The 18,010-nt window shown below is 41.6% G+C and overlaps 1 protein-coding gene across 4 annotated transcripts in view; it reads right to left on the bottom strand.

Annotated features, from left to right (window-relative positions):
• The window catches only part of LIX1 (limb and CNS expressed 1), a 206,902-nt gene that overhangs the window by 41,088 nt on the left and 147,804 nt on the right, over positions 1-18,010 (bottom strand). For all 4 annotated transcript variants that reach the window (XR_008847495.1, XM_056537560.1, XM_056537558.1 and 1 more), the window contains one exon: positions 5,794-5,889. Coding sequence is in view for 3 of the 4 variants with exons in the window: in XM_056537560.1 (XP_056393535.1) it covers positions 5,794-5,889 (96 nt within the window). In the remaining variant the exon portion in view is untranslated. The remainder of the gene's footprint in view (positions 1-5,793; positions 5,890-18,010) is intronic.

Here is an 18,010-nt window from a genome sequence, read left to right as displayed (position 1 = left end):
CCAACTGCTGTCCGGGCATGCTGGGAGTTGTAGTTTTGCAACATCTGGAGGTTTTGCAGGTTGAAGACCACTCTTCCCCTTTCCTTACCTGGCTGCGCTTCGGCTGTCTTGCGGGCTGCGGTCAGTGAAGCAGATGAGTGACGTTCTCTGCTGGCTTCTCTGCGCGGCATCAGGGATGTCCCTTTTCGGCGGCGACTACAGGAAATTAAATGACGTCACTGATGCCACAAAGAGAAGCCGGCAGAGGACGTCACTCATCTGCTTGACTGACCGCAGCACGCAAGACCCCCCGCCTGACCTGACCTGCCGAAGCGCAGCCAGGTAAGGAAAATAAACAAAACTATAAAAAGCAGGGAAAGGGGGAATGATGAGGGAGGGGGGAGGTAGGGAAAATGAAAAGTAAAACTGTCACTGGTTTTCTCCCGCACTATACACAGGTACTGGTGGATAGCGCGTGAAACGCTGATTAAAAGGTAGGGCAGATCCAGACAATGTAGGGCTCGTTTTAATCAGTGTTTCCCACACTATCCACCAGTACCTGTGGATAGTGCGGGAGAAAATAAGTGATAGTTTTCCAGAGCGGAGAGGAGATACCGCTGGTCACTGATTTAAAGTGGCCGCGGCTGTGCTGCTATTACTTAACAAGCAGCCGCTGCTGCCGCTTTAAATCAGTGACCAGAAGATTTATCAGCGTATAACACACAGGCAGGTTTTTTGCCTTAAATTTAAGTTTTAAAAGTGCGTGTTATACACCGATAAATACAGTATATTTCAAAATGTTATATTTTCATAATAAAATTTTTTTGCTTTCGACATATGGTTATGTAGCAAAAAACACAAAAAGCAGAAACAACACTCTATGTGCTAATTCCTCTATACTTTTCATGAGCTGTTTCTTCTATGCTAAGACATCCCAGCATTGCCTTCTATTTCCAGTGCCAGACGTGATGGAGAGCCAGCAGGATGTTGCAACTGTTGTAACCGTAAATGTGAGAGCCAGGAAAACAAGAGTGTGTTGCTAACCATTTCTGGAGTTTCTGCACAGTGTACAGCATGGGTCATGGGAGGTCTGTGTTGTGATGCCTTATGAGAGGTCTAGGATCCCCACCTGTTAGGAGAACTCTATCTATTGAAGTCTATAGGAGTTTTTGAAAACAGTCAAGTTGAGAGCTTGCTCAGCAGTTTTTGTAACTCACATAGACCTTATAGAGAGAAGAGTGTAAAAGTGCCTCTCCAATACTCCTGGATGTGCTGGTCAGTCAGGCACCCCATTCTTCAGATAAGTGGTAAGAAGACTAAAAAATATTCACATTTATAAATGTGACTGCATTATCTGTAAAATGCTTAGATGAGAAGCTTCAAAGATAAGACAGTGTCAATGCTATGGGTAAGAAAGAAAGTATGACCCAGCACTTGGAAAATCGCAGCTTTATTGTAAATCCTTAGGATTCAAATGAACACCCACTTCAACTCGACATATCAATCTTGACGCATTTCGAGCACATGCACTCGAAACGCGTCAAGATTCATATGTCGGGTTGAAGTGTATGTAAAAACGAACACCCACTTCAACTTGGCTCTACTTCAACTCACTTCAACTTTGTATGTAAAAATGAACACCCACTTCAACTCGACATGTCAATTTTGACATGTCAAGTTGAGGTGGGTGTACGTTTTTATCCTGAGGATTTACAATAAAGCTGCGATTTTCCAAGTGCTGGATCATCCTTTCTTTCTTACCCATTGATCGGACATTGGGGCCAGAGTGTGGATCTGTGCATGGAGCTATAGGGGAGGTGAGCTGGACTTTCTATTTATTTTTGAGTGTCAATGCTATCCCTGGGACTGACTGGAGTATTGTGCAATTATCTACTATAAGATATATTTCATATGTAAGGAAAAGTTAAAATGGATAAAGGTAATATTTTTGTAAATATTTTTTCTAATATGGATTTACTTTGATGAACAAAATAAAGCCGCTTAAAAAAAAAAAAAGTGGCATACTTGTGCCACGTCGTGTGTCATTGCAACTCAGCTCTATTCACTTTAGTAAAGCTCAGATGCACAACCAATAAAATATAGCACTGTTTCAAATATCATCAGTGTGAATAATATATTCACAAAATAATATATTCAAAAGGAACAGTCCAAAAATAACACAAAGCTCACAGTAAGATGCTGCTAGAGGAAGACAAGTGTTTTCAGCAGTGTTTTCATGTAGAATGATCATATTTCTTGGTCTATCACTTGTGGACTTACAAGCGTCTGAAGACGCGCAAAATTAATTACATTACTTGATAGATTTGGTGCATCATTAGACACTATCAATGGAGTCTAGAAAAGAAAAATCTTCAATGATTTCTGTTGAGTATCTGTCATGGTTGCCATCATTATATTGGACTTTACCAAAAACACTGCTTGCTAAGTTTGTTGTCAGGTAATTTGGACAGAATCTGTGACTGAGGCTCCGGCGAAGATGTCATCATAGCCTAAGCCAGTCTCCCTTATTGTGCAAAAGACCAGAAAAGTTAAAAATAAATAATATATTATAAATGTAATGCAAGGAAATTTTTTTTTGCCAGTCATGTTTTTCTAATCCTGGACAATCCCTTTAAGTATCTATAATGCCCTAAAAGCAATGAAATAAAGTCTTCAAAAGACAAGTCTTTTTTTTTATTTATTTTTTTAAATACAATATTTGCAGCCAAGTCTTTATGTGGTATTTGCCATTAATGTGGTCATCTAGAACAAATATTCTGTAATTCCACTTTCTTAGAAATTGGACAAAAATATTCCATGGGGTTAAGACTGAACAAAATTAAATTCAATTAAGAGTTTTGATTGACATAAATCTGGTATAGCAAATCTGACTATTTCCATAGAGATCTTGATGTGGGCAAATGCTGTAATTGTACCCCCTGTTGCGTTTCATTTCAGCCTTCCCCACAGAGCTGTTTTTAAGAGTCTATTTTTTGGCCACTCACTGTTCTCACCTATTAATATTTGAAGGCGAGGAAAGAACTAATTTCCTGCTGGAAAAAAAATATGTTAAGTTCATTTACCTTGGAAGACATTTTCTATTTTTTTGTACGATAGTATGTTTTATTCATGGGTATCTGATCTCCTAGCATACATTTACTTGCATTAACAAGCTCTATAGGGACACACACATCACACCCTAAATAATCGGCATCTGAACATTGGGAATGTTTATTTAATCCACTCTGATAATTGGCCAGGGCATGTTTGGAATTGACTTTCTTCTCATTCACAATCATCTGGTGCCTTTGCTGGCACCATCTCCTTCTCTTTTATGTGGTGTATGGGGATATGTTTAGTATTGGGACTGAGTGCACAGCAAAATACTTGTGTTGAATTAAATTTGTTATACTGACTGCACAGCTATTCTTTTGCCTTCTTATATTTCCCAAATGTACAGCAAGCTTAGCCATTGTTGGCAGCGAGTTATTTAATGTCTTGAGTTTCATGAATGCATTATAACACTTTCTATGATAAAGGGGAAATTTAGCATGCATTGCTACTACTACAATAATAATAATAAGTAATACATTAAGAATAAATACAATAATACCTGCAATAAATGGATACGTTTTCCTTGAAAAGGTTTTGTGGTAAAAACATAATGTTGGGACTGTAAAAGAAAAGAAATGATACTTACCTACCACTGGTCCCCCACAGGAGTCTCCTGTTTCATCAGCTTCTGGTTCATTGCTACTTTTATATTTTGTCTGTTTGTGAGACAAGAGCTTGGAAAAGGACCTGCCCACTCAGCCAATCAGGGGCCGCAAAAGTGGGCAGGTCGTGGTTCAAGCTTCCTCCCAGAAGCAGGCAGTAGACTGAGAGCTGCAGAACAGGAGCTGCATCAGGAACTGCAAGGGGCCAGGGGTAGGTATATATTTTTTTTAAATCTTTTCATCTACAGACCCAATTTCCTATACAATCAAAAATATCTTACAGATTTTTTTCAAAAAAGTATCTGTGACCTCATTCAGATGGGTATTTTAAGTCCCTGTATTCCCAATGTAACCTTGGGATCCTTTGCAGTCCTACTGTGCCAAACTTACAGCAGTTTTTCTCAAAGTGCTCAAATTGTACCAAAAGAACACAGGCTCTTCCTCTAGGAAGTTCCGCGGTACTCTTGAGACTAGAAAGTTACTGCAAATTAGGTAAAAAGTGAAGCTTGGGCATTCTACCTGCTCCCGCCAGCATTTCCTTTGTTTTTGCCAGCTTGGAAGAATTTGGAATAATAAAATATTTTGCTCCCAGTGGGGAAGGGTGGATTGGGGGAGAATACTACTACTATTGGGGGAAGGATACAAATTCTACTGCACCAGGGGAAAGGCTAGGTAGAATATTGAGGATGAATGAGAAGGAGGAAAATGTAGCTGCCGATAGGAGAACATGTGTTTACAGACATAATACAGCCAGTGGGGGAGGGTGGTAAAGGGGTGAATGGGGCAAAATGCTTCCACCAGTAGGGAAAACATGGGAAGAGGGACAATACTGCTTCTGCTGAATAGGCTTAACTGTGATATTTGCAATGGCATTTTATGCTATAAACATGGTCTTTTTAAGCTGTTTTTTTTTAAGCTGCATTGTGATATTTGGTGCTATTATGGAGCTATTTTGTGCTCTGTTGTTGTCTGGCCCTACTACAAAAATATTTTGTGCTGAACTTTGGAAATTATAATATTTAGTTGGTGCTGCTGAAGATATAACTGTAGAATGTATTTTCTAGACAGGCCTGGCATCACAATAAAGTAGTATTTCTGATTATTACATAATTTGTATATGAAATGTTGCCATTTTATCCCTCTGTAGGTTCAATCTCTAATGTTTGCTTTTTTTCTAGGGTAGTGGATGAGACCAGCTGCCATGATGTCTTTCATACAATAAGCATGGAAGCGATTATTAAGCAGTACTGAGCAGTGCAAGCTGTGAATCCTGCATAACATTAGATCGTCTATGTGTCTCTTTCTGCCTCTGTTTTTTTCTAGCAACTCAATTCCCTCTCCAAAGACTTTCATGGGCTATTGTTATCGGATATTTCAGTGAGCTGATACGTCTTCAGATAGACTTGAACCATTCATGAGTTTTCAGTGAATGATGAGTTTAAAAGGGAGAAGGAACAGGAAATACCTTCATAAGTAAGGAAAGATGTATTTTCTGATAAGATATATTACATTTGCCTATACTATTTATTTATACAAAGCTTGTTAGAAGAGTAGTGTCTATATAAACTGGTATTTCTCATATGGCTGGTAAGGATTCAGTTCTGATTCATCAACTTGTTAAGAATGTTCCATCTGAATGACTAAAGTTATCAAATATGCATGATAATACTGTCCAGATAACTGGAACCATATGTATTCGTACTGTACATTATGTTGATCACTATTTAAAGAACTAATGCGTCACAACCAAAAGATTTCCTTTGACATTATGGCATAACAAATCCAAAAACATCCTTCTGCCACTCTATGACTTCCTTCTTATGACCATATTATACTACATTGGCTGATTTCCATATCCTTGTACCAATTCACAATTTTACATCTTGAAACAATAACATGACTGGATGCAATAGGGACATCTGAAGTATATTCCCTTCTTGTTCACATCTTGTTTAGTACTTTCCTAAAACATTCACATATCTTTTATATATCTATATGATATCAGGCAAGTTAGATAATAGGATTGGCCCTTGGAATAAAATAAAAATTTTATGAGACTCAAAAAAAAGAATGCAAATATATTACTTATAGTACTGACCTGGAATTCCAACATAGTTTTGCCAATGTTGGCCTCCAACATATAATTATAGGATCCTATGCTTGTACTTGGGTCATCAGCATCATCTACGTTGCCCTGCAGAGTGATAAGGAATAATTGTCATTGTCTAAGCAATATATAAATGAATTTAAAAAGTAAATAAAAAAACAAGATATCATTTGTATTTCTTGTTAAGTAACACGTATTGCAGTGGTTTTATGAGACTAGTCAAACATAGGAAAGCTTGGTGAAGACTGTAATTGTCTCATTTTTAACATGAGAATGTGTGACTGGTGTGATCAGTACAGGAGCCACGAATAACAGCTTCTTTAAAGGGGTTATCCACCATAGGGTTATTTTAGTACTTACCTGCCAGACAGTAATGGATATGCTTAGGAAGGATTTGTGCTTGTCTTGTGGCTAAATGGCGGTGTTGTGAGTCCACTATAATGCTGCTGGTTTCTTTTTGTGAAATGGCTAATTCTGGTTGAGTTCCTATCTCCAACTACAAGTCCCAGGATCCTTTGTTTGTATGTGTGTAGTCACTTTTCTCCCTCCCACACATCAGCCACCCCAGCCATTGGCGCACACCTGAGCTGCTTTCCAGCTGTTGCAAAACTACATCTCCCTGGAGAATAATCTCCATCCCACCCAGCAGTCGCTCCACATATTGAGACAACAGTCATTTTGTATGCTGGTAAAAATAAACATTGAAGCAAAGATCACATAAGAACTGGCACACCAGCCATCAAACACAGGCACATACATTATATTATTAACTACACTAACTTTACAGTTACCCCTGTAGCACAATCAAAAAAAATTCTGGAATACCCCTTTAAGTTACATTTGCTACCAAAAGAAACTCAAATGTGGGTGTATAACAAAAAAAATCAGACAACGCAAATTGCACTCAGGATTCACTGCTGTGACAAAAGTTGGACAATGCTCTTATGGAAAGTTAAAAATGCATCCAGTTTTTTTTTTTTTTTTTTATGGAAACCAAATAATGAACTATGTAATTTAAATCTTGCCTATGATGCCTAGGTTAACTGAATTCCTTCATAAACATGGCCACATTCTTCACTGTCTGTGATAGAATGAAGCTGGCAACACTATAATTGTGTCTAACCATAGCTGTGTTAGTAAAGAGCAAACAGTTGCTGTGGTTGAGTACAATAGTAACATTCAGGAGACTAAAAAAGTAGCAGTACTGAACACCTAACAAGGTATCTCATATGAAAAGGTTATAAAAAAGAGCATTTAATTTGGCCAGCTATTGCAGCTCTTGGTCTCTGTGCAACAAACTCTTATTAATAAGCTATTCCTTACAAAAGATCTCAACCAGCTGGTTCTCATGCATTTATGGCTACAAATATCTTCTTTAACTTATGGCAGTCTAAACTACTCCCATACCCCTAGGCTGGACATATATTATATAAAGCTCCAAAGCCAACACTCACCAGCCACCTAGATATATTCCTGCAAACCATCCTACCAGATATTCATGGCTCCTGTGGCCCCTGTTGTCTTCTCTGGCTGCTTGATGTTCTTTGCCATCATTCCCTCCCCTTGCCTACATCTCCCAGCAATCACTGCAGCTCCCACAGTGCAGTGTAGCCTCCACCTTTCTGTTCTGAGCAGCAGAGAGAAGTTCAGTGTCTGATTGGCTAAGGCTGCACACACTTCCCAGTTCTCAGCAATAAAAAGAGAGCATGACTCATCAGTGCAGGGCAGAAACCATATGGTCTGTGTCTCTCAGAAAGGTGGGGGCTGCTTTCAGAGAGGAATTTTGACAAAGACAGAGTGGATGGCTGGATGATGTTATTCCCTCACTTCATGCATTAAAGTGACAGCCAAAAAGGGGAAACTGCTCAATATAGCCAATTAATGATATTTACACAATTAAATAGGTTTATGAGTGGGACAGGATGGGCTATGGATTTAGTTCCTCGGAGTACCCCTTTAAGGTACACCCCCTTGACTCTCCTGGCCATTTTCCTTAAGAATTGCCCCTGTCTATCGCCCCTGGGGCACCTCAATTGTTTCTTCTTTGTTGTCCATATTCCTTATTTCCCAGCTACTAAAATAGCTACATTCATCATAGGTGATTTTAACATCGCCATTGACACCCCAGAGAAGTGGCACTCATTAATGCCTAGCACACACTATTGCACTACTTTTCCATTCAGCATACTCAATTTTGGATCTCTTCAGCCAATCTACCATACCACTCCTACTCCTTCAGTGTATGATTCACCGCCTTTACTTTTCCTTCTGTTGGGGTGCCTTAGGGACCAGTCCTGGGTCCCCTCATTTTCCTGCATTACACAGCCCTATTGGTCAAACTATCAGCAGATTTGGCTCTCAGTGCCTCATTTCTATGCTGATGACACCCAGTTGTTATACTTCTTCCTTTGGTATCACTGCACTTCTACTAAACAACAGTGACTGTAGGGAGTCTCAAACATCGTATTCTCTGTATCTCTGTACATCTAGTAACTATCCTAACATTTTTTTCCACCGCTGTATGTGAACCCCCCCCCCCCCCTCATCATCTCTGTGCAGCACCCGGCATTCTGTGTCGGGCGCTACTCCAGTCTCAGAAACACTGGTTTCTGGGACTTGAGACATGACATCACGCCATGCCCCCTCCATTCATGTCTATGGGAGGGGGCATGACGGCCATCACACCCTCTCCCATAGACATGAATAGAGGAGGTATGGCGTGACATTACGGGGGGATGTCACGCCCCCTCCCATAGACATGAATGAGTCTAGCTGAAGCTGGGTCTGTATTCTAAAGTGTTGTATTATTAAGTGTTACATTTGAGAAGTTTTATAAGCAGAAGTTCATGTGCTAAGTATACTGTGGATCATTGTTTTCCAAACAGGGTGTCTCCAGCGGTTGCATAGCCCTTGCATTTTTTTTTTTTTTCCTCCTGTCTGTAGCACACCTGGGGGAGGGGTTAATTGATTAACTGCTCTCAGGTGTATAAAACTAACTGGGAAACTCTGTGAGCCCTGCTCTGACTGAGTCTAGCTGAAGCTGGGTCTGTATTCTAAAGTGTTGTATTATTAAGTGTTACATTTGAGAAGTTTTATAAGCAGAAGTTCATGTGCTAAGTATACTGTGGATCATTGTTTTCCAAACAGGGTGTCTCCAGCGGTTGCATAGCCCTTGCATTTTTTTTTTCCTCCTGTCTGTAGCACACCTGGGGGAGGGGTTAATTGATTAACTGCTCTCAGGTGTATAAAACTAACTGGGAAACTCTGTGAGCCCTGCTCTGACTGAGTCTAGCTGAAGCTGGGTCTGTATTCTAAAGTGTTGTATTATTAAGTGTTACATTTGAGAAGTTTTATAAGCAGAAGTTCATGTGCTAAGTATACTGTGGATCATTGCTTTCCAAACAGGGTGTCTCCAGCGGTTGCATAGCCCTTGCATTTTTTTTTTTTTTTTTTTTTTTTCCTCCTGTCTGTAGCACACCTGGGGGAGGGATTAATTGATTAACTGCTCTCAGGTGTATAAAACTAACTGGGAAACTCTGTGAGCCCTGCTCTGACTGAGTCTAGCTGAAGCTGGGTCTGTATTCTAAAGTGTTGTATTATTAAGTATTACATTTGAGAAGTTTTATAAGCAGAAGTTCATGTGCTAAGTATACTGTGGATCATTGTTTTCCAAACAGGGTGTCTCCAGCGGTTGCATAGCCCTTGCATTTTTTTTTTTTTTCCTCCTGTCTGTAGCACACCTGGGGGAGGGGTTAATTGATTAACTGCTCTCAGGTGTATAAAACTAACTGGGAAACTCTGTGAGCCCTGCTCTGACTGAGTCTAGCTGAAGCTGGGTCTGTATTCTAAAGTGTTGTATTATTAAGTGTTACATTTGAGAAGTTTTATAAGCAGAAGTTCATGTGCTAAGTATACTGTGGATCATTGCTTTCCAAACAGGGTGTCTCCAGCGGTTGCATAGCCCTTGCATTTTTTTTTTTTTTTCCTCCTGTCTGTAGCACACCTGGGGGAGGGATTAATTGATTAACTGCTCTCAGGTGTATAAAACTAACTGGGAAACTCTGTGAGCCCTGCTCTGACTGAGTCTAGCTGAAGCTGGGTCTGTATTCTAAAGTGTTGTATTATTAAGTATTACATTTGAGAAGTTTTATAAGCAGAAGTTCATGTGCTAAGTATACTGTGGATCATTGTTTTCCAAACAGGGTGTCTCCAGCGGTTGCATAGCCCTTGCATTTTTTTTTTTTTCCTCCTGTCTGTAGCACACCTGGGGGAGGGGTTAATTGATTAACTGCTCTCAGGTGTATAAAACTAACTGGGAAACTCTGTGAGCCCTGCTCTGACTGAGTCTAGCTGAAGCTGGGTCTGTATTCTAAAGTGTTGTATTATTAAGTGTTACATTTGAGAAGTTTTATAAGCAGAAGTTCATGTGCTAAGTATACTGTGGATCATTGCTTTCCAAACAGGGTGTCTCCAGCGGTTGCATAGCCCTTGCATTTTTTTTTTTTTTTCCTCCTGTCTGTAGCACACCTGGGGGAGGGATTAATTGATTAACTGCTCTCAGGTGTATAAAACTAACTGGGAAACTCTGTGAGCCCTGCTCTGACTGAGTCTAGCTGAAGCTGGGTCTGTATTCTAAAGTGTTGTATTATTAAGTATTACATTTGAGAAGTTTTATAAGCAGAAGTTCATGTGCTAAGTATACTGTGGATCATTGTTTTCCAAACAGGGTGTCTCCAGCGGTTGCATAGCCCTTGCATTTTTTTTTTTTTCCTCCTGTCTGTAGCACACCTGGGGGAGGGGTTAATTGATTAACTGCTCTCAGGTGTATAAAACTAACTGGGAAACTCTGTGAGCCCTGCTCTGACTGAGTCTAGCTGAAGCTGGGTCTGTATTCTAAAGTGTTGTATTATTAAGTGTTACATTTGAGAAGTTTTATAAGCAGAAGTTCATGTGCTAAGTATACTGTGGATCATTGCTTTCCAAACAGGGTGTCTCCAGCGGTTGCATAGCCCTTGCATTTTTTTTTTTTTTTCCTCCTGTCTGTAGCACACCTGGGGGAGGGATTAATTGATTAACTGCTCTCAGGTGTATAAAACTAACTGGGAAACTCTGTGAGCCCTGCTCTGACTGAGTCTAGCTGAAGCTGGGTCTGTATTCTAAAGTGTTGTATTATTAAGTATTACATTTGAGAAGTTTTATAAGCAGAAGTTCATGTGCTAAGTATACTGTGGATCATTGTTTTCCAAACAGGGTGTCTCCAGCGGTTGCATAGCCCTTGCATTTTTTTTTTTTCCTCCTGTCTGTAGCACACCTGGGGGAGGGGTTAATTGATTAACTGCTCTCAGGTGTATAAAACTAACTGGGAAACTCTGTGAGCCCTGCTCTGACTGAGTCTAGCTGAAGCTGGGTCTGTATTCTAAAGTGTTGTATTATTAAGTGTTACATTTGAGAAGTTTTATAAGCAGAAGTTCATGTGCTAAGTATACTGTGGATCATTGTTTTCCAAACAGGGTGTCTCCAGCGGTTGCATAGCCCTTGCATTTTTTTTTTTTCCTCCTGTCTGTAGCACACCTGGGGGAGGGGTTAATTGATTAACTGCTCTCAGGTGTATAAAACTAACTGGGAAACTCTGTGAGCCCTGCTCTGACTGAGTCTAGCTGAAGCTGGGTCTGTATTCTAAAGTGTTGTATTATTAAGTGTTACATTTGAGAAGTTTTATAAGCAGAAGTTCATGTGCTAAGTATACTGTGGATCATTGCTTTCCAAACAGGGTGTCTCCAGCGGTTGCATAGCCCTTGCATTTTTTTTTTTTTTTTCCTCCTGTCTGTAGCACACCTGGGGGAGGGATTAATTGATTAACTGCTCTCAGGTGTATAAAACTAACTGGGAAACTCTGTGAGCCCTGCTCTGACTGAGTCTAGCTGAAGCTGGGTCTGTATTCTAAAGTGTTGTATTATTAAGTATTACATTTGAGAAGTTTTATAAGCAGAAGTTCATGTGCTAAGTATACTGTGGATCATTGTTTTCCAAACAGGGTGTCTCCAGCGGTTGCATAGCCCTTGCATTTTTTTTTTTTCCTCCTGTCTGTAGCACACCTGGGGGAGGGGTTAATTGATTAACTGCTCTCAGGTGTATAAAACTAACTGGGAAACTCTGTGAGCCCTGCTCTGACTGAGTCTAGCTGAAGCTGGGTCTGTATTCTAAAGTGTTGTATTATTAAGTGTTACATTTGAGAAGTTTTATAAGCAGAAGTTCATGTGCTAAGTATACTGTGGATCATTGCTTTCCAAACAGGGTGTCTCCAGCGGTTGCATAGCCCTTGCATTTTTTTTTTTTTCCTCCTGTCTGTAGCACACCTGGGGGAGGGATTAATTGATTAACTGCTCTCAGGTGTATAAAACTAACTGGGAAACTCTGTGAGCCCTGCTCTGACTGAGTCTAGCTGAAGCTGGGTCTGTATTCTAAAGTGTTGTATTATTAAGTATTACATTTGAGAAGTTTTATAAGCAGAAGTTCATGTGCTAAGTATACTGTGGATCATTGTTTTCCAAACAGGGTGTCTCCAGCGGTTGCATAGCCCTTGCATTTTTTTTTTTCCTCCTGTCTGTAGCACACCTGGGGGAGGGGTTAATTGATTAACTGCTCTCAGGTGTATAAAACTAACTGGGAAACTCTGTGAGCCCTGCTCTGACTGAGTCTAGCTGAAGCTGGGTCTGTATTCTAAAGTGTTGTATTATTAAGTATTACATTTGAGAAGTTTTATAAGCAGAAGTTCATGTGCTAAGTATACTGTGGATCATTGTTTTCCAAACAGGGTGTCTCCAGCGGTTGCATAGCCCTTGCATTTTTTTTTTTCCTCCTGTCTGTAGCACACCTGGGGGAGGGGTTAATTGATTAACTGCTCTCAGGTGTATAAAACTAACTGGGAAACTCTGTGAGCCCTGCTCTGACTGAGTCTAGCTGAAGCTGGGTCTGTATTCTAAAGTGTTGTATTATTAAGTGTTACATTTGAGAAGTTTTATAAGCAGAAGTTTAGAAAGCAGGAGTTGTAAGCAGGACCCACTGTAACTAAGTATTACACTCCCTTGATAAAAGTAGTTTTTCTTAATAGTTAATAACAGCTGTTTGTCACCAAGGATATGGACAGCAGGATTGGAGGTTTTCTTCAGTGCACATTGTGCCACATGTATACATCTCTGGAGCAGCAGCTTCAGGGTGAATACCGCTGTGACAAATGTGAGCATGTTGCCCACCTGGAAGCTCGTATTAGAGATCTAGAGGAGCAAAATGCAACATTGAGGGCGATTGACAATCTTACAGAGCAAGCAGTTAGTGGGGTAGAAATGGAGGTTGGAGAAACTAGCCAGGAGGCCCAAGTAGGGAGCTGGGTTAATGTAGTTAGAGGGACTGGAAAGGGGGCAAGGAAAAGGAAGGTCACTTCTGCTTCTGATCTCCCAAGTAAAATTGCCAAGTTGGGCGATGATGCGAGGGCCTCAGTATCAGAGATGGCAACCCTAGTGGATACTGGTCTCCCTAACAGCCGGGGGAACAGCTCAACTAGTAGTGTGGGGGATGGTTACGCAGGTAGGCCAAGATAGTTAGTTGTGGTAGGGGATTCTATAATCAGGAAGACGGATAGAATAATTTGTCGCCAAGACCACCTCAACCGAATGGTTTGCTGTTTCCCTGGTGCCAGGGTTCGGCATGTGGTGGAAAGGGTGGACAAATTACTAGGGGGGGCTGGGGATGACCCAGCTGTCGTGGTCCATGTGGGAACCAACGACAGAATACATGGTAGGTGGAGGTCCTTGAAGAATAATTACAAGGAACTAGGTGCCAAGCTGAAGGGAAGGACCTCTAAGGTTGTGTTCTCTGGAATACTTCCTGTGCCATGCGCATCGCAGGAAAGACAGCGGGAGCTTAGGGAGTTAAATGCATGGCTTAAGTCGTGGTGTGAGGGGGAAGGGTTTGGGTTTTTAGAGCACTGGGCTGACTTTTCATTGGGGTACAAACTCTATTCTACGGATAATTTGCACCTGAATGGAAGGGGGTCTGCTGTGCTGGGGGAGAGAATCCTGGAAGGGGTGGCTGAGTATTTAAACTAGGTGAGTGGGGAGGATAATAAAGCAAAGAAAGCAGACAGTGGGATGGATAGGTTAGAGAGGGGTCAGGACATAATGGCGGGTGGAGAGGAGTCCTGTGGGGGAGGTTAAGAACAGTGGATAAGGAGATTCATGCGTTACAAACCAGCTGTAAAAATAAATGTAGCCCGAAAAATTGTAATCCCAATAATTCAAAAAATTCCATTAGCCCCAATAACTCAATAACTACAATAAGCCCCATTAACTCAAAAAATACCGTTAGCCCCAATAACTTAAATAACAACGTTAGACGCAATAACGCAAAAAATCCCATTAGCCCCAATAACTTAAATAGTACAATTAGCCCTTATAACTCAAAAAATGACATTAACCCCAATAACTCTGAAAATCCCATTAGTGAGACTATATGTGTAAAACTTAATGGAAATGTAAAGTGTATGTTCACAAATGCCAGAAGCCTAGCAAATACAATGGGGGAGCTTGAGGCCTTGATACTGGAGGAACATATTGATATAGTTGGGGTCACTGAGACATGGCTGGACTCCTCGCATGACTGGGCTGTTAATCTGCAGGGGTTTACATTGTTTCGCAAGGATAGAATGAACAGAAAAGGTGGTGGAGTCTGTCTGTATGTAAGAAGTGGTATGAAAGTCAATGTGAATGATGCCATAGTGTGTGATGATTCTGAGGAGGTGGAATCACTGTGGGTAGAATTACAAAAGGAGGGAAATACAGAAAAAATAATATTTGGTGTAATCTACAGACCCCCTAATATCACTGAAGAGATAGAAGGTCGGCTGTATAAACAAATAGAGAGGGCCGCCCGGGCAGGTACAGTGGTAATAATGGGAGATTTTAACTATCCAGATATAGATTGGGGCCGGGGGTTGGCTAAAACTACAAAGGGGAGAAAATTCCTAAATTTATTGCAGGATAATTTTATGGGCCAGTTTGTGGAGGACCCAACAAGAAGTGATGCCTTATTGGATCTGATCATTTCCAACAACGCAGAGCTGGTTGGTAATGTAACTGTGAGGGAAAACCTTGGTAATAGCGACCACAATATAGTTACTTTTGACTTAAAATGTAGAAAACAAAGACAGACGGGGAAAGCAAAAACATATAACTTTAAAAAGGCAAACTTCCCTGGGTTGAGGGCTGCACTACAGGACATAGACTGGGGGGAGGTGTTCTCAAATGCTGATGCAGAAGGTAAATGGGACATCTTTAAATCAACTCTAAATAACTATACAGCTAAATATATACCAAAGGGGAACAAATATAAACGATTAAAACTAAATCCTACATGGCTGACAAATGAGGTTAAAAGAGCAATAAACAACAAAAAAATAGCCTTCAAAAAATACAAATCTGATGGGTCAGCTATAACATTTAAACAGTACAAGGAGCTTAATAAAATCTGTAAAAATGTAATAAAAACAGCAAAAATTCAAAATGAGAGACAGGTGGCCGAAGAAAGCAAAACTAATCCTAAATATTTTTTTAGATATATAAATACAAAAAAACCAAGGACAGAGCATGTAGGACCCCTTAATAATGATAATGGGGAGGTTGTCATGGGCGATCAAGAGAAGGCGGAGCTACTGAATGGGTTCTTTAGTTCTGTATATACTATGGAAGAAGGAGCTGACATTGGTCAGGTCAGTGCTGGTAACACATCATATAATGTACTGAACTGGCTTAATGTAGAGATGGTACAAGGTAAGTTAAGTAAAGTAAATGTAAGCAAATCTCCAGGGCCGGATGGACTACACCCAAGAGTTCTTAGAGAGGTAAGTTCAGTAATATCTGTACCCTTGTTCATGATATTTAGAGATTCTCTGGTGTCTGGTATTGTGCCAAGGGACTGGCGCAAGGCTAATGTGGTACCAATCTTCATGAAGGGCTCTAGGTCTCCGCCAGGCAATTATAGACCGGTAAGTCTAACGTGCATTGTGGGTAAATTGTTTGAAGGACTTATAAGGGATTACATACAGGAATACATAGGGGATAATAGTATTATAAGTGATAGCCAGCATGGGTTTACTAAGGATAGAAGTTGTCAAACCAATCTAATTTGCTTTTATGAAGAGGTGAGTAGAAGCCTTGACAGAGGAATGGCTGTGGATATAGTGTTTCTGGATTTTGCCAAAGCGTTTGATACTGTCCCTCACAGACATCTGACAGGTAAGTTAAGGTCCTTGGGCTTGGAAACTTTAGTTTGTAACTGGATTGAACACTGGCTCATGGATCGTACCCAGAGAGTGGTGGTAAATGATTCGTACTCTGATTGGTCCCCGGTTATTAGTGGTGTACCCCAAGGTTCAGTACTGGGCCCGCTGCTGTTTAATTTATTTATCAATGATATAGAGGATGGTATTAACAGCTCTGTTTCTATCTTTGCAGATGACACCAAGCTTTGTAGCACGGTACAGTCTATAGAGGATGTGCATAAGTTACAAGATGACTTGGATAGACTAAGTGTCTGGGCATCCACTTGGCAAATGAGGTTCAATGTGGATAAATGTAAAGTTATGCATCTGGGTACTAATAACCTGTATGCGTCGTATGTCTTAGGGGGGATTAAACTGGCAGAGTCACTGGTAGAGAAGGATCTGGGTGTACTTGTAGATCACAGACTACAAAATAGCATGCAATGTCAGGCTGCTGCTTCCAAAGCCGGCAGGATATTGTCATGTATAAAAAGAGGCATTGTCACGATGCCGGCTGGCAGGAGGTGGATCCTCTGTGCCAGAGAGGGATTGGCGTGGACCGTGCTAGTGGACCGGTTCTAAGTCACTACTGGTTTTCACCAGAGCCCGCCGCAAAGCGGGATGGACTTGCTGCGGCGGTAGTGACCAGGTCGTATCCACTAGCAACGGCTCACCTCTCTGGCTGCTGAAGATAGGCGCGGTACAAGGGAGTAGACAGAAGCAAGGTCGGACGTAGCAGAAGGTCGGGGGCAGGCGGCAAGGTTCGTAGTCAGGGTGATAGCAGAAGTACTGGTACACAGGCTTTGGACACACAAAACGCTTTCACTGGCACAAGGCAACAAGATCCGGCAAGGGAGTGCATGGGAGGAGGTCAGATAAAGGCAGGGAGCAGATGGAAGCCAATTAAGCTAATTGGGCCAGGCACCAATCATTGGTGCACTGGCCCTTTAAGTCTCAGGGAGCTGGCGCGCGCGCGCCCTAGAGAGCGGAGCCGCGCGCGCCAGCACATGACAGCAGGGGACGGGAACGGGTAAGTGACCTGGGATGCGATTCGCGAGCGGGCGCGTCCCGCTGTGCGAATCGCATCCCCGACGGCCATGACAGTGCAGCGCTCCCGGTCAGCGGGACCGACCGGGGCGCTGCGGAGAGAGAGACGCCGTACGCGCTCCGGGGAGGAGCGGGGACCCGGAGCGCTAGGCGTAACAGGCATGACTCGAGGGGCAGGGACATAATACTCCCCCTTTATAAAGCATTGGTACGGCCTCACCTGGAATATGCTGTTCAGTTTTGGTCGCCTGTTCATAAAAGGGACACTGCGGAGTTGGAAAGGGTGCAGAGACACGTGACTAAACTAATATGGGGCATGGAACATCTTAGCTATGATGAGCGATTAAAGGAGTTACAATTGTTTAGTCTTGAGAAGAGACGTTTAAGGGGGGATATGATAAACGTATATAAGTATATAAATGGCCCATACAAAAAATATGGAGAAAAACTGTTCCAGGTTAAACCCCCCAAAGGACGAGGGGGCACTCCCTCCGTCTGGAGAAGAAAAGGTTTAGTCTAAAGGGGCGGCACACCTTCTTTACCGTGAGGACTGTGAATTTATGGAACGGTCTACCTCAGGAACTGGTCACAGCAGGAACAATTAACAGCTTTAAAGCAGGGTTAGATACATTCCTGGAACAAAATACCATTAATGCTTATGCAGAATTATAAAACTACATCCCTTTCCCTTATCCCCTTACATCCTTCCCTTCAATCCCCTGGTTGGACTTGATGGACGTATGTCTTTTTTCAACCATACTAACTATGTAACTATGTCCCGTCTCCAGTCCCCGAAACCAGCATTTCCGAGACTGGATCAGCACCTGGCACAGAATGCCGGGGGCT

Source organism: Hyla sarda, chromosome 1 (genome assembly GCF_029499605.1).
Source record: "Hyla sarda isolate aHylSar1 chromosome 1, aHylSar1.hap1, whole genome shotgun sequence".
In the NCBI taxonomy this organism is placed as follows: domain Eukaryota; kingdom Metazoa; phylum Chordata; class Amphibia; order Anura; family Hylidae; genus Hyla; species Hyla sarda.
Note: the sequence above shows the minus strand (reverse complement) of the source record. Positions and strands in the feature narration are given on the sequence as shown.